At 44.9% G+C, this 16,306-nt stretch overlaps 1 protein-coding gene across 6 annotated transcripts in view; it reads right to left on the bottom strand.

Moving 5' to 3' along the window:
- Ptk2b (protein tyrosine kinase 2 beta) overlaps positions 1 to 16,306 on the bottom strand; it is a 114,745-nt gene that overhangs the window by 29,160 nt on the left and 69,279 nt on the right. For all 6 annotated transcript variants that reach the window (XM_005373741.2, XM_005373738.2, XM_005373740.2 and 3 more), the window contains exons 3-5: positions 4,214 to 4,392; positions 3,600 to 3,687; positions 2,433 to 2,512 (exon numbers count right to left, since the gene is read on the bottom strand). In XM_005373741.2, coding sequence (XP_005373798.1) covers positions 2,433 to 2,512; positions 3,600 to 3,687; positions 4,214 to 4,392 — 347 coding nt within the window. The remainder of the gene's footprint in view (positions 1 to 2,432; positions 2,513 to 3,599; positions 3,688 to 4,213; positions 4,393 to 16,306) is intronic.

The raw sequence follows: 16,306 nt of genomic DNA, 5'->3' as shown, positions 1-16,306 counted from the left end.
CAGTGTTGCTATTATAGCCATTTCCATTTCACAGGCCAAGGGCAGGCTCAGGGAGACTGAAACTTGCCCAGAGAAACACAGTAAACAGAAGGCCCATTGGAGACCCTCCTCTTGGGCAGGAATCAAGCCCACTGGTGATTCCTGCTGTGACTCTCAGGTCTTGCGCACATAGCGTATGTCTTTTTTTAAGCCAGGAAAGAACGCATTATCTTTTCTCAGTGATGTCATGTGTCTGTAGGCAGGTTATGCAACGGGAGTGCTAACAGGACAAGCAACTATTGTCCATGATTTTTAGGAAAGAACTAGAGTCCAGGAAGCTTCTGCCTGATGGCCTGATTTCAAAAAAAAAAAATGTATAGAAATAGTTGTAACCTACATTAAAAATAGCCCATCCTTGCGCCATTGTGGATAGCTTTGTAGTCTACCTTTTTCATTTGAAAATTATTAAGCCTGAAAATTTTCTACTAGGTCAAAAAGTGTGTATCACAAAATACATGCCCTCTCCCTACCAGCACAAGAACACCCATCTGCCTCTTCCTTGGGGTCAGGAGATTTTAAGTGGTGTGTCATTCTCAGCAGTCTGGGACCAGGAGCAGTCTCGGGTTGATTAGACAGCACACTCCTGACCAGATGGCATGGAGGGGAGCCTCACCGGCCTTGCAGCCTGGTAGCACAGTGCCTGGCACTTATGCCATGACCAGTAACAGTCTGGTGATGATTCAAGGGTGTAAGCATGCGAAATAGAATACTAATGGGTCTTTTCTGTGCTGCTATCTCACCTGTGCTTGACAGGTGACTAACTGAAGTCTCAAAGTATGAGGCCACTGTCCTCAGTACCAAATTCACAAACACAGAGGTAAAGAGAAGTTTCTTAGAATCATCTAATTTCAGAGGGGAAGGCTGTAGGATGTGGTGCAGGTGATAGGCCTGCAGTAGTCTTGGGAGGTAGACGAGGGCATGCATGATAAATTATATTTCACAGGCTACCCCTGGATACTGGCACTGAGCTCTGAAGCCACTACAATGGCAGTGAAGTGGGCTGATTTCTGACAAGCTGCATCATGGACCCTAGTGTTCCCTTGCTTGAGATAGAGGCTGTCCAAGTACAAGGCAATAAGCAACCCTCAAGACTGTGACACATTTTGTCACAGACACCAATAATCTCAGATGTTGAGATCAATGTGGGACCCTCACCTTCCCATCCACTCCCCTGGGCACCCACCAGTCTGTCTCTCTGTCTCTATCTCTGTCTCTGCCTGTGTCTCTGGAACCCCAGCCCTGTGGAAGAATAGCAGAACTCTAGTCTCTACTAACTTGAAGGTCATAGTTAAGGTCAGAACTCCCCTGGTCCTGCACACCCGGCAAACCACAAGTAACTCTGGGAATGGTCCTGCAAGTCCTCCCAGAAGCTCATAGGAGGGAGACCACATCCAAGTCATCCAGAGGTCAGTCAAGGTACATCTTCGAAGGTTCCCCTCAGAACTATGGGACCAGAGTCTTGAGGGTGGGGGTAGGGAGTCTCCAGTGTATTAAGCTCTCAGGAGATAAGGGTTTTGTACCAAATGTTGCAACCACTGCTCTAAATCAGATAAGAGTACCTACCTACCAGCGGCAGAAGCAGGTGGAAAGGCAGGTAATGGTGGACCTGAGTGGCATTGCCTTGGTCAAGGCAAGGCTGGAGCACAGGTGTAGCTACATCATTCTCTCCTTCATCATTCCAAAGGTCAGCGGCTCCTTGATAGCCAAGAACAGGGCCATATCTCTAAGACTGTCAATCTAGTGGTGTCTGTCATTTACAGGATGATGTCATTAGGCTGCCATTGTGACGGTGGTGCCTTCTATGGTCAGCCCATCTTACCCTTCCAAATGCATCCCTTGAAACTCTCTAGGTTACACTTTTCCTTCCATTGATCCTTGAGTGTGGAAGGCAAACTCTGCCCCTCCATGCCTTCCAGAAGCCCCTCAAATCTCCTCTTCTTCGTGCTCCCTGGCAGAATCAGTAGCTCCTATGTGGAAGACTGGCCCCTATCCACTCTGCCTCATATCCTGGTTAATGGCGTATACATCTGTCCCTTCCAGCACTGAGCGTGAAGGCATCGCTGGATGATGTGCTAATTCCTGCATGTGCCCTGAGTGCCTACTGAAGCTGGCATGCAGCAGTGGGCAATGGAGTTGGAGTCCCCACGTTCCGATAGACCCGGGACCCAGCCAAAGCGTTTGAGCAGCAACAGAGGCAGTGGGCTGACAGAAGACACAGACAGCCTGGAGACAAGGGCAGGGGCAGGACAAGGGGAGAGGGAACTGGGCACAGTGGAGCTGGCTGTCCTCTCCTTTCATCCCTGGTGATCAGACGACAAGCAGCTCAGGAACAGTCTGGGCTAGCTAAGACTGTAGCACAGTGCTCTCCCAGGACAGGCCTGTGGGCCACCTACCTGAGCTCCAGACAGCCCAGCTGCAGGGCCATGCCCTCGCTGACCTTGCTGGCGTAGCGCTGCATGTAGTCATTCCGGAGCTGGCGGGAGAGAGGTCTGGGTCAGACTCGCACCTGCATCCCTATTCCCTGAGCACACTCCTGCCCCAGCTATATCTCACGCTGACCCCACCATGAACAAGCATGGAGCAGGGGTGGGAAGCAGAGCTGGGCTCTGTCTCACTGCTGCCTGGAGCCCTGGGAAATGGTGCTCCTGCCTCTGCATGCCGAGACTGTGGAGTCTGGGGGAATTTCATACACATTCTCTCCCGCTTCATGAGTCAGGGGGTCCAGAGTCCTCTTCCCATTCCCATTTTGGAGAAAAGGAAACTGAGATTTAGGGAGGAGTCAGCAATTTATCCAAAGCTCTGGTGATGAGCAGGAATAGATGTCACCCGTGGTCCAGCAAACATCTGGCTTGGTGTCTAGCAAACCAGGAGGGGACGTGGGAGCAGCTGAGAGCAGACAGAGAACGCAGTGTTAGCTCACTCTGCTCCGTGCAAGTGCAGTGCCATGTACTGATTTTATCCAGGGGTGGGAAAGAGCAGCTGGGAACAGCTGGGAGAGGCAGGTATCACATTTTCAGAAATGTGAGTTGGTGGGCATCATGTCGGTAGCTTGAAATCGGCCATGGTGAAAGAATTTACACCATGGGAATTGGCAAGTGCTACCAATCTGGCATTTTTTTCCTTCCTAGATCTGCTTTAACAACACGGTGCCAATAACATCACTTCGTCCTCACAACAGTTTTATGAGTAGATAGTACTATTATCCCATTTTATAGAAGAAGAGACAGCTTCATGCAGGTAAATGGAGTTCCTGAAATACCACGTTCATAAATGACAGTGCTGGACCAGAAACCAGACGTATAGAACCTCAGAGCCTGTGCATTAATCTATTGCTTCTGCTTCACTAACCAGGTTTCCTGGCCAACATGGAAGCCCAAGAAGTGCTGGGAGCATCAGGAATGAGTTAGCTTGCATTTAAGCAGCTCAGAGAGAAACAGGTTGGGGCTGCTGACCATGACCCAAAGAATGGTTTCTAGAAAGTCTTCAAAACCTGGGTTTTGTGTTTCCACTTCCCTAGGAGAGGATGGATGGTATTTGGCATTTAAGGAAACACCTTTTACCTGTTGGTAAAAATAAAGCAGTGTAGTCCTGTCTTCTTTCAGTGTCTCCATGAAGTCTTCTGGCAAGTAGCGGATTTGGAGGTCATACCTGTGACAGGACAGACTCTGGGTGACACAAGGAAGCAGGAATCTCAGGGAGCAAAGAGACCTCCCCAGGGGCAGAAGCACCACCCCCCACACACATGTAAGGGCTGTTCAGAAGCTCTTGGCTGCCCCTTCAACACTCGTTCTTTTTTCCCTCCTCTGTGATTGGGTGGAAGACCATGACCAAGAGATGGCCAGGGAGGCATAGAGCCAGCCGTGAATTGCCAACTCTTCTTCCTCATAGCAACTGCCTTCCTGAGGTTCACAGGCCAGTCCTTGGCCTGGTATCTCCACCCACCCTTCTCTCCCCTTCCTCACAGAGCCAGCAGCATCCTGCCCAGCGTTGCTCCTAGGCTTCTGCCTGGGGAGGAGGCTGCACTACGAGCCCATGTTAGGCTTTGAAAATACATGCATCAGTCCCTGCAGGAGGACTAGCTGTGGAATGCCTCTCAGGTTTGCCAGAAGATTCTGAGGCTGGGGAGCACTCTAAGGAGGACCTCTGCACCCCACATCCATCACCCCGTTCCTACCTCCACTCAGCTTCCACATGTAGACACTCGTACTTGTCCTGCACCTCACCCACTGTCATCTGCGGGTGCAGCCAGTGGATCTCATCTGACTTCATGTGCTTCAGCCTCAGCCCATAGCACTCAGCCAGCTGGACGTTGGGCCCAATCCGCCCACTCAGCAGGATGGAGGTGATGATCTCCTACAGAGAAGAAAAGACCATGACTCAGGGGTGTCCCACGTTGCTTCCAGAATCCTCGTGTGTTCCTGCATGTGTGCACACGTGCACACGCACATACAGCACGAGCTTCTTTAAGGTGGGATTCTGTTTTAAGGTTTTGTTGGCTTCTCTGCCATTCAGTGCAAGATGTGGTGCACTGGGGCTTCTATCTGGTGAGTGAACAAGTCAGCAGTGTGAAAGAGAGGTAGGGGAACTCTGAGAGGAGAGCGGAAGTGAGGAGGAAAGCAGAGGCAGAGAGCACAGATCCTGTTACAAAACATTAACACTCACTGGGCACCTGCCGTGTAAAAAGCACCTTCTGCATGGTTTCTGGCCGAGCCAGCATTACGAACACTGAACCAGGCACTGCTAGGTGCTCTGTACACCTGACTCCACTGAAGTTTCACAACACAGGGAAGCAAACAGGTGTCACCAGCCCCATACAGTGATGGAGAAATAGATGCAGGTCATACGGTTCATGGAATTAAGCTGAGATTCTGAATTCTGACTACTGGCCTCAGGATTTCCACTTGGCCAGGCTGATTCAGGGGTGGGGTGGTAGGGCAAGACCAGACAGAAGGACAAGGCTCACAGAAATGGAGTCAGCGGTACAGTCCCACAGGAGGCATCGGGACAGGAAACAGAGCTGGCAAGAAAGGAACCTTTCTTATCTTGCTGTCTTATCATCCAGAGGTTAAGCGGGCCACCTGCCCACAGCCTGACGCCACAGCTTCCTGGCCCAGAGCCAAGCTGGATTGATGGGAAGGCCAATCAGGCAGCTGCCTGGTACCACATCGGGAAAGCCCTGCCTCACTCTGAAATCACTTTGGGGCCATTTTAACTCGGGTTCCTTGTGTGATTCTACAGCTAATGGGTGAACCAAGCCCTCTCCTGAGAGCAGATCCTTCCCGCATGGACATTTTAAAACTCACAGGCACTGACCTTGCTCTGTTGGACATTGGGAAGGCTGAATGATGCAGAAGAGGCTGGCTGCTATCTGACTGCAGGAGGAGGACCAGTTCATCCTTTAGATTTTATCCTATATTTATATGCCTCCCAAGAAGTTATCTAATTTAGTAAGTGAATTAATTCTTTAATCAGAACACAAAGAGGGAAATACGCCATTTTTCTTTAAGGAAAATCTGCTTCTCTGTATCTCCACTAGGAAAATGTCAGACTAATAGTCCAGGAATACTGGCTTGTGGAATGCTTAATCATCCATCTGCCTGGACATCCAGGTGTCTTGGTCTAGCTGCCTCCTGCCAGCCCTCTTGGGCACCACATAGACATGAAGCTAGAAGATGGTCTGAAAAAGCCCTGTCCTGCTAGGAAAGAAAATGTCCACAGAGAAGTTGACTCCTGCTCTGTGAGACAGAGGAAATCTGAGGCAGACAATGTACATGTTAGCAGTTGTAGCAAATCAGTGTGGGAGGCAGAATCAAGGCTGGGGATGGGGAAGAGAGCTGTGATCTCTGGTACTCAGATGGAGAGGACATGGACAAGGAGATGAGCTCAGAGGTGTGAAGTAGACAATTCTGTCAGTACCTCCACCCATTCCTGCTGCCACTGCCCTTCTCCACTACTCTGCTCCCTTGGTCATTTACCCAGAGCTCCTTCCCTTCTGAACCCTACCTGCAGCCTCCACCTATGATGTTTAAAGCTAGGGCCTTCCCCCTCCCCAACTGAAAGCTCCTAGACTAACGTCTAATGTCCTCAGAGAGAGGGCTGCTGTGCTACTTACTACTGAAAAACTCAAACATATGCAAAATAAATAGAATAGCCCCCTCTACACTCAGCCCAGCTTCAGCAGCAACCGACATCCTGCCTTTCTGCCTTCCTTTATGCCACCGCCTACTCTCTAGGCATGACTCAACGATTAATTTTTTCCAGTTCTTCTTTTTAAGGTAAAATGTATACACGTTAAAATGCACAAGCTTTAACGGTATGGTTTTGACACATGAATACACCCGTGTAACCCACACATCAGTTAAGAAACGGCACTTTCCAGATGCCCAGAAAGTTCTCTTGTATCCCTCCCCTGGCAACCTTCCTGGCCACTCTCAGACCTACCCCAGGCAACCACCTCCCCCTCCCAGTGTCAGTTTTGTCGATTCTAGAATGTCATAGAAATGCAGTCCTTTAGAATATGGACATGTTCGTGTTCAGTTTTTTTCACCCAGCAGAATGTCTGAAATTCATCCATACTGCTGCATACGTCAGAAAATGGTTTCTTTCTATTCATGGGTGATGCTCTGTAAACAAAGCACTATGTCCCCTACTGGGAATTGGGACTACTTCTAATTTTTTACTATTGTGAAATAAATTATTTTGTGTCTATATTATTTTGCAATAAATACTGAAGAGGATTACTGGGCCAAAGATATAACTTTATGAGAAAGGTTTTAAAGGTTGGCTTCATAAGAAACTGCCAAGACTGTTCTCTTTTATACGTCTGCAGTGACACGACACTCCCATTACATCGATCTCCATTAATATTTGGTGTTGTCATTCTTTTTGAATATTAGCCATTTTAGTAGCTATGTATAGTAATATCTCAATTTACTTTTAATTTGCACCTTGCTAATGATGCTGTATTAAAATGTTTTCGTGTACCTTTTTGGCCGTACATATTCTTTCTTTGGTGAAGCAAATGTTTATTCAAATCTTTTGCACATTTTTTTTTTCTGTTGTACTTTATCATTGAGTTTTAGAAGATCTTCATACATTACAGAAAAGACTATTTCCTACATGTTTTATGAATACTTCCTTCAGGTCTATGGTAGGTTTATCATTTATTCTAGTCTTTTGATAGAGCTTACTTTATCAAGCTTTTCTTTTATAGCTAGTGTTTTCTGCATCCTAATAAATCATCATCTGTCCACATGTCATGAAACTATTTTTCTTCTTTTATAAGCTTCTCAATTTTACTTCTAGGTCTCTGATCCATCTTGCATAAATAACTTGTATATGGTGTGAGGTAGGAATCAAATGAGTTCTTTTCATCTAGATCTACAGTTGTTCAGCATTGGCTGTTGACTTTCCTTTGCCAAGTAAATTGTTTTTCTGTCTTTGTAAAAATTCGACTGGCCACCTGTGTTTAGGTCTATTTCTAAATTATCATGTCTGTTCCATTGAGCTCACAGTACTGTCTGCATTGCTATAGCGTTAGGATGAATCTTAAAGTCAAATAGGGTAAATCTTCTAGCATTTTCCCCAAGCTTATTGGGATATTTTAGGTCTTTGCATGCCATGTAAGTTTTAGAATCAGCTGTTCACTTTCTATTTCAAAAATATATAGCAGGGTTTGTGTTAAGTCTATAGTTTTATGGAGGAGAGCTTGTGTCTTAACAGTGCTGAATCTTCAGATCCTTGAACATGGTATATCACTGTTCATTTAGATCTTTAATTGCTCTTAACAATGTTCATAGTTTTCAGCATATAAATTTTAGTTCTAAGTAGTTTGCATATTTTAGTGTTTTTATAAATTTGGAATTTTAAAAAATGAACTTTAAAAAAAATTGGGGCTCAATTTCTCTGTCGTTTCCTCCTAATTTTTGTCGCTCTGCCAACCCCAGGTTAGCTCGGACACCTCAAGTTAGCAAGGCTGCTGCACCTGGCCCTGTCAACTGGAATGTGCCCTCAGGGAAAATCCAGACCTGCAAATCTTAGTCATTATAGTTTATCTTTCACAAGTAGATGTCCTTCTAGTTTTTGCTGGGTGTGGTTGCTCTCCAGTATCTTAGAGGTTGCTTTTCAATTCTATCCAGGGCCAGGGATATGGCTCAGTGGCATAAATGCCTGCCTGGCAATTGCAAGGTCCTGAGTTCGCTTCTTGGTGCAAATTAATAAATAAATAGCTAGATAAATAAATAAATAAAATTAAATAAATTATATCCAGATTGGATCATTGTTATTTGTAGGAAGATTACTAGTCCAGCCAAGCTATCCCATGATATTTGAAGTCTCTGTGCTATTTTATGAACAACTCTGTGCTCACTGCACATGAGAGAGGGCTGGGGAGCCAAGAGCTGGCCAACCATGTTTCAGATTTTCAGGCTGGAAAGACCAAGTCTGTCATTAGAGGGCTGGAGCTCGGAGCTACATGACAGTCAGTCTGACCTTGAGGGATAAAGGAAGTTGGAGAGCAAATGCGATTATGTGGCAAATGATTCAGTCAGTTAATCCATCATGCCTACATAATAAACACTAATAAAATTCTAGAGCCAGAGCTCAGAGAAGCATCCTTGTTGGTGCTGCACATTGAGGCATGGGGAGGAAATGTGTCCTGAAGGCATGGAAACTTCCTAATTGAGATCTTCCACACCTTGTCCTGTGCATTCCTCCATCTGGCTGGTTCAAATCTGTATTCTTCCTGATCAAATTATGGTAAGTACAGCGCTGTCCTGAGTCCTGTGAGTGTTCTCGTGTAGAATCCAACTTGAGAGAGTAGTGGGATCTTCCAAATTTGTAGCCAGTTGGTCAAAAGTGTGCACATTGTGGAAACCTGTGCCAGCTCTGGGACTGCATCCATGCACAGTGTGCCCGTCCTTCAGGCACAGCTGGGGAGGAGCAAAGCTGATAATCACAAGTGAGGCGGAATACTGACATCCAAGTCACATGAACCAGGAGACGAATCCAATTCTGATATCTCTTTCTAGTGGGTTCCCTGGGCCACAGTCTCCTCCGTCGAGTTCTCTACTCTGATCCTATCTTGCTGCAGAATGGCTTTCTGTTTAAACCACAAACGACTGTCTATCAGCACACAGGTTCAGCTAGGGGCTCCCATGTGACGTGCACACACACACACACACACACACACACACACACACACACAGCTTCAGCAGTGGAGAAACTTACATTTTGTAGGTGGAAGGAAGTCACGGGCTTAAACTCAGGGAGGGGGCAAGGGAAGGATAAGCACAGAGGTTTAGAGCCGTCTCCCTTGTGCTGGCTTCTGTACCTGCCCTGCCTTCCTTGCTCCTCCTCTGGCACTCACACAGCTTCTTACGCAAACAGTGGGAGCAGCAACATCAGTGCTCTACCCACAGCTCATCAACTGTCATCCCTGCATCAATATTTTTTCTCTATTAATAAATCACTCCTTAGCAATGACAGCACAAGATGCTTACCCACTCACCCAACTGCCATATGTAACATAATTTTAAAAAATCTCTCTTAATGAAATTGATCAGACCCTAATGAGGTGAGCCCAGGATTCCTTTTTGCTACAGGAAGACACTGCCATCCTCTCTGATGAGGATTTCCATGCACTCAGCTGCCCATGGCTTGCAGCATGGATGGGAAAAGCCTTCTCCTGCTTTCTTGCAAATATCCTCATTTCTAGGGCTTTCCTTCCTGCATTGCTAAGGCTGATTTACTTGCTTTCTATCAAGTAGCACAAAAACCCAAAACTGCCTTTTCCTCTCTCTCTGTTGTCTGGATTTCCTTCTTATAGGTCAGAGATAAAGAAGGAATAGGACTGGATGGCTTGTCACCATGCCCAGGATAACTTACAGTCATGCACCATATAAAGATATTCAAGTCAACCATGGTCCAAAGGTAGGAGAGTGATCCTACGAAATTATATCACCTAGTGACATCATAGCTCTCTTTGCAAAGTCCACTCTCTAATGTTCACAAGGACAAAATTGCCTAATGATGCAATTCTCCTGTCATCAAGTGACACATAAAACCATTTCCAAAAAAGAAAAGGCCATCCAAGCAATTAACTTCCGATTCGCTTTCCTTCACATGATCACATTGCAGAACTCAGCACATTGCAGAACTTCTTCATCATTCTGTCCTCAGACTCATGTGCGTTTAATAGACACCTGATTTTCTTTTCTTTTCTTGAGCTTATTAAACATATTTGATGTTAATGGTTGGGTCTGTAGAGCAACATCATAGCTGAAGCCCCTAGCCTCTGTCCTATACTAGGACTGTCTTCTCCAAAGAGTGACCCTTGCCTGAAGTCGCACACCTTACCAAGGGTGGCCCATATTCAGTGACTGGTCCTGCCCATTCATCCCGCTCTGGGAAGCTCCCCATGGCTGTCTGCTTCAGAGAGCTCCTTGTGCTGTGGGCTGAGGCCTCTGCCACGCTGCAGCATCACTAGCCCCTCCCTCTGCTGGGTCCTGCATGCTTCCTTCTGGGCTTGGTTCACGGGCATCCTTGTCAGTCAGTCCACTTCCCTGTGCACCTCCATCTGAGTCTGCCGCTGGAAACCTGACTGAGACCCCAGTGTGCAAATTGCTTTCCAGCTGCCATTCAGTGCTCTCTCCTTATTCTTTACTCCAGAACACTCCTCTTTTTACAGATGACTGGATTAAAAATTTTGAATAAATAAAATACACTGAAGCTTTTGTTCCAAAGACTCTTGTGTGTTTATTTTAAAATGTGTCACTCTGAGATTAAGGGCAAATTCCAGTAGGTAACTTTGGTAGACCACTCACTGGTTCCTCATTTTTGTATGCTGGGATAAAACCCAAACTTTGGGAAAAAAAATTCCCACGGAGGAAATATCCCCCCTCATTTTCTTTTCTTTTTTAAATTGGTATATGTTTGTGATATGTAGTAATTATGTTCCCTTCTGGAAATTGGTAGGTATATATATTGTCTTTTGATCATGTTTGATACCCTCCCCCCATCTCCTCTTGCTCCTTTTTCCCTTGGCCGTCTTCTACATCTCTCTGAAGTCTCTCTCCTTGTTTCCTACCATCTTTCCTTTATTTTGCTCTTTGATGTATTTGTATTTTGAGTTTGCCATACAAGAGATACCATGTGATAATTCAGCTTCCCCAAGACCCAACTTATATAGCACAAGGCATGAAAAGTTCATTGGGATTTCCATCCACATACTCTTTCCAGTTCTGTCTCACCTGCTTTACTCATAATGTGTGCTATCCTCTGGACCCAGGGTTCTCTTTCTTCCCTCAGCACAGTAAACTCTTACATTCCTCTGTGCCTGAGCACATTCTACTCTTCCTGGAACCTGGGGGAACCTGGGCTCACTCTCTGTTTCCTATCCTCTCTTCCTGTTGAACTCCCAGGCGTCCCTGATATCCTTTAAGGCTCAGTCAGCACCATCAGGTGTTTTAGGGAGCTGTTCCTGACTCCCACAGGCAGGGTTTTTGTTTCTTCTCCTGGATTCCAAAGAACTTTGATCATATATCCAGCAAGATAACCCCCCACATGAAGATATGTTGGAATCCCAATCTATAGTGCTTTAGAGTGTGAACATATTTGGAAATCAGATATTTTCAGAATAATCAAGTTAAAATGAGGTCTTTAAGGTGGGCCTCTAATCCAGTATCATTGATGTCCTTGTAGAGATGGAAACTTGGATTCAGAGAGAAATACACACAAGGAAAATATCATATGGATAAACAAGGTTTGAGTGATGCATTTGCAAGCCAAAGAACACCAAAGACTGCTGGCAAAACAGTGCTAAGACATGGCAAATAAGGACCTCTGCAGGGTCCAGAGGGTACCTGACCCTGCTGACACTTGGATCTTGGTGTCAACCTCCAGAACTGTGAGATGATCCATTTCTCTTGTTCTAACCTACACTGTTTGTGGTACTTCATTACAGCAGCCCTGAGAAACTAAGGAAGACATTTTCCAATAGAAATTAAAACAATGGTCCATGTCTGACCTTAGATTAGACAGACATGGGTAGTTGGTTCTAATTGCTAAATGTTTATAAAAAAATTAAGAAATTTTGCTACCTATCTTGGCAGAAACATTCCAACAATATTCTTTCAAGAAATGACTGTAAATATTTAAATTTATTTCCAAATATTGTAGTTGTCAGACCAATATTTTTTGCAGTGTGACACTCTACTGAGACTGACAAACCTTATGTGGGTTACAGATGCATAAAGAGGTTAGTCTAAGGGTGGACACAATAAATGGTAGCTCAATAAATGGTAGCTATTGTCATGATAGACAGTGTGCCTATTAAGCTTAATTGTGTCAGCTATTTGGTCCTGAGATGCTCAAGGGAGTGGTGAAGCACATTTGTGGATATGTCTGAGTAGGTCATGGAGACTTGACCTTAGGTCTTATATCTGGTCCCTCATCTTTCTTCTTTGACACTGTTCTCCTGCTGTGCTTTCTGGCTGCCATGAAATTAGCTTCTTTGGTCTGTCATACCCTTGTGCCTTGCAACTAGCTGACAATGATCTAAATCTTCTGAAACTGGGAGTCAAGTTAAATCTCTCCTCCTTTGAGTTGAGGGATATTGTGTCTCAGCAATTGGAAATCTGAATAATACAGAAAATTAGTCCCAGGAATGGGATTGTTGCTGTGAGTATACCTGACTATGTGGTTTTAAAAGTTTTTGGAATGAGTTTGTAAGAGAAGTTTGGAAAGGTTTGGAGATGCAGGCTAGAAAAGCCCTAGAATGGTGTAAATTGAGCCTGATGTGCAATTCTAATAGGAACTCAGAGACTAAAGTGCCGCTAGGAAAGAGGACAATCCAGGCCAGGCTCCAGAAGTTTCAGTGGAGAATAAGGACTCTATTGACAGGTGGACTAGAGGTCATGCATGTTATGTTCCTACAAGAAGCTTGTCTTCATTGTGCCTATGTCCTAAGACTTTGTAGAATGATCAACTTAAAGGTAGCAGCAGACTAATTAATCTGGTGGAGAAAATTTTAAGGCAGCCCAAAGTTCAGGCTGTGATATAAGTACTGTTTCCTGCTTTTACCTAAATTTATAGTGCAAATGTACCGAAAAAAATATATCAGAACAATGTGGACAATCTAGATTTTGGCTCTCAAAGAAGCACATACAAAATTGTGGCCAAAGGAGGTGTGGGTGCTGAAGAAATTATTGCCATTAAAATGAAGCTGAGTATTTGGTACAGGGACAAAAAGAAAGATGCCTTCAAGGCATCTCAGAAATCAGGAAGACCTTATCTATCAGAAGCTCAAGAGTAAGAAGGTGTAAACCTTTCATTTAAGATGAGTGTCCCTTGGGCTCCTTTTAGAAAGTCCTCCTAGGTAAGTGGTTCCTCAGAATTCATTTTACTGTACTCAACCATCCAGGCACTCAGAGGTCCCTGCAGCCATAGTCCAAGGGGGTCTCATTACTGCTTCTGCTGACAGCAGACCTTGGCATCATCCATATGATGCCAGTTTTACCAGTGTGCAAAATGCAAGATCTGTGGGGTCAGGGAGGCTTTCACCCAAATTTCAAAGGAAGGCTTAGGAGATTAAGCAAAGATCACCTGAGAGAACAGAGCATGGAGCTGTGGGAATGAAGCCATACATGCCAGTGGAGATCCTAGAAAGTTGGATAAGGGGCAATGGAATGTCTACCAAAGAATGGTGCAGGCCATTAGTAGAACCAGTTCAAGAAAGAGGCCATGGGGTTTGCAAACAGCAAGCCTTCTGAAACTGCTATCATACCACCATGTTCCCTGGATGCTAAATATGAAGCTATAGGATTTAATGTTTGCCCTGCTGGGTTTCAGTATTGCTTTGATTTAATTATTTTCTATCCCCTCTTCCTTTTGGACTGGGAATATTTACCTCATTCCATTGTCACTTGGGGCTATATAACCTTTTTAAAAATTTTTACAGAGCTTCAAAGCTAAGAGTTTCCCTGGAGTCTCAGAGTACACTTTAACTGAGACTTCTGAAAAATGCTGAGAATTTGGGGAAGGGATTATTGCATTCTAAGTTGTATGCAGGATAGCTGTAACATACTGGGGGGAATTATTGACTTGTTATTGTGTTTATTTGGAGATTAAGTATGGTTTAAGAAGATGTGTTTGGATGGAATGTGATGGTTAGGCCTATTAATGTCAACTTTTTGGCTTGGGAGGCACCTAGGAAAGTAGTGAAGTACTTTACTGGGTGGACATGGAGGCATGACCTTGGGGTCTATAGCTGGTCCCGTGTCCTTTCCTCTCTGGTGCTATTCCCACGCTCTGCTTCCTGGCCAACATGAACTAAGTATCTTTCCTCTGCTGTACCCTTCTGCCATGATGTTTCTGCCTGCAACCAGCTGGCCATGGACTGAATTCCCCAAAACTGTGAGCCAAATTAACCCTCTCCTCCTTTAAGCTGGCAAGTACTGCATCTCAGCAACAGGAAATCTGACTAATACAGTCAAACAAGGAAAGAATGGATAAACATTTCTCAATGGTGAAGTCCATTTGAGGAGCTGGGCTATTTCACAAAGTCTACATTTGAGGTATGAATACGTGAGCCTGCAATGGAACCAAAATTCTCTTGGTCAGAGGCCCCTTTGCTGTTTCAGAATGGGTGGGACATGGTACTGGGGGAGATAAACCCCTGGCAGTAACTTCCTAAGCAATGGCTGAGGAGATGCAAAGGACCTGTGGTTGCCACTGGCTCCAACAACTGTTGAGCCCCATAAAAGGGCATGAAAGAAAGCAGCCTCTGGAAAGGGACCTGAGGCTGTTGTTGAGCTGAGAATGAAAGATGATAAATGATCAATGAGTCCGTGGAATGATCAGGGCCATGAGCAACAGCCACGCCAGTCAGCTGGAAAAAAATGATGCAAAGAAAAGGACTTTCTTTTGCTCAGAGCAAGAAACATGTAGGGTTTAAGCTCCAGAACCAAAACTCACAACAGCTGCTACTTCCCTTTCCCTTCTGCACTAAGTGGACACTGGAAGTACAGTGCTGAAAAAGTGAGTAAAAAGACTGCAAAGGCAACAGAGGCTCCTCTAATTAACCTGAACAGAAGATAAGAAGTACCCCTGAGAATGAAATATTCTGTTAAAAATAAAACTGTTCTGTAGGCTATGGTGGTATATACTTGCAATCTCAGCTCTGCGGGAGGCAGAGGCAGGTGGATTACAAGTTTGAGCCCCACTTCAGCAACCTATTGAGACCCTGTCTCAAAATAAAAAATAGAAGGACTGGGGATATAGCTCAATTGTAGACCATCCTTGGGTTCCATCCAATAAACAAACAAACCATTCCATCAAAACTTCTGATTTATTATCAAATCACAATGAAGGGTTCTTGATGTCAAGCAGAGCTTTAGGAGGAATGAAAAATAATAAAGATCAAGAAGTAAACTACCAGGTGGATTTCACACATTTCTTTCAAAAAGTCTCCCTACTAAATGCCCTTTATAATCCATTGTAAAGTTGGCATGCAGTGTTTGCTTCAGAGTGGGAGGGGTGGGTGCTGTGGGTTGCTTCAATATAACAGGTAAAGTGTGCTATTTCTGACATGTTGGGATGGGTTCAGGGCATTTATTTGACTGTAATGCTTTATAATTTACATCAATGAGTCTCAACAGGGCGTTACAAATATTTGGGACAGGAGAATTCTCTGTTGTATAGAACTGTTTAACAGCTATGATCACGGCCAACTGAAAGCCATGCCCCATGCTGAAATTGTGGTCACAGTGATGGCAATGTGGGATTCTAGCTAGTCTCTGTCGGTTTTATAACTAAATCCATCCATCTACCCATGCACCCACCCACCCATCCATCCATCTACCCATCCATCCGTCCATGATTAATTAATTCAGCAAAAAAGGGGAAATGAAAAACTTAAGAGAGTAGGGTGACCTTTTGGGTGAAGAATTTCCCAGATTTCTGAGACATTTTCTGGAGAGTCTGTGAGGTTCAGTGTGCTTGGTGCCTTTGAGAAGCTCTAAACAGGAACAAAAGAGTGGGGTAAAGAGGGCATGCAGTGGCCTGATGGAAGAGAGTGTGGGGAGGCTAGGCCAGGCCTAGCAAATGTTTTCTATACAGGCCAGGGAGTAAATACCTTAGGCTTTGTGGACTGTAGGATCTCTGTCAGATACTCAGTTCTACCTCTGTCATTCAAGAACAGCCATAGACAAAATGTGAATATGGCTGTATTTCAATAAAACTTTATTTACAAAAACAAGAATGGCAGGCC

This window comes from Chinchilla lanigera, unplaced genomic scaffold, assembly GCF_000276665.1.
Source record: "Chinchilla lanigera isolate Chin_1 unplaced genomic scaffold, ChiLan1.0 scaffold00002, whole genome shotgun sequence".
In the NCBI taxonomy this organism is placed as follows: Eukaryota; Metazoa; Chordata; class Mammalia; order Rodentia; family Chinchillidae; genus Chinchilla; species Chinchilla lanigera.
Note: the sequence above shows the minus strand (reverse complement) of the source record. Positions and strands in the feature narration are given on the sequence as shown.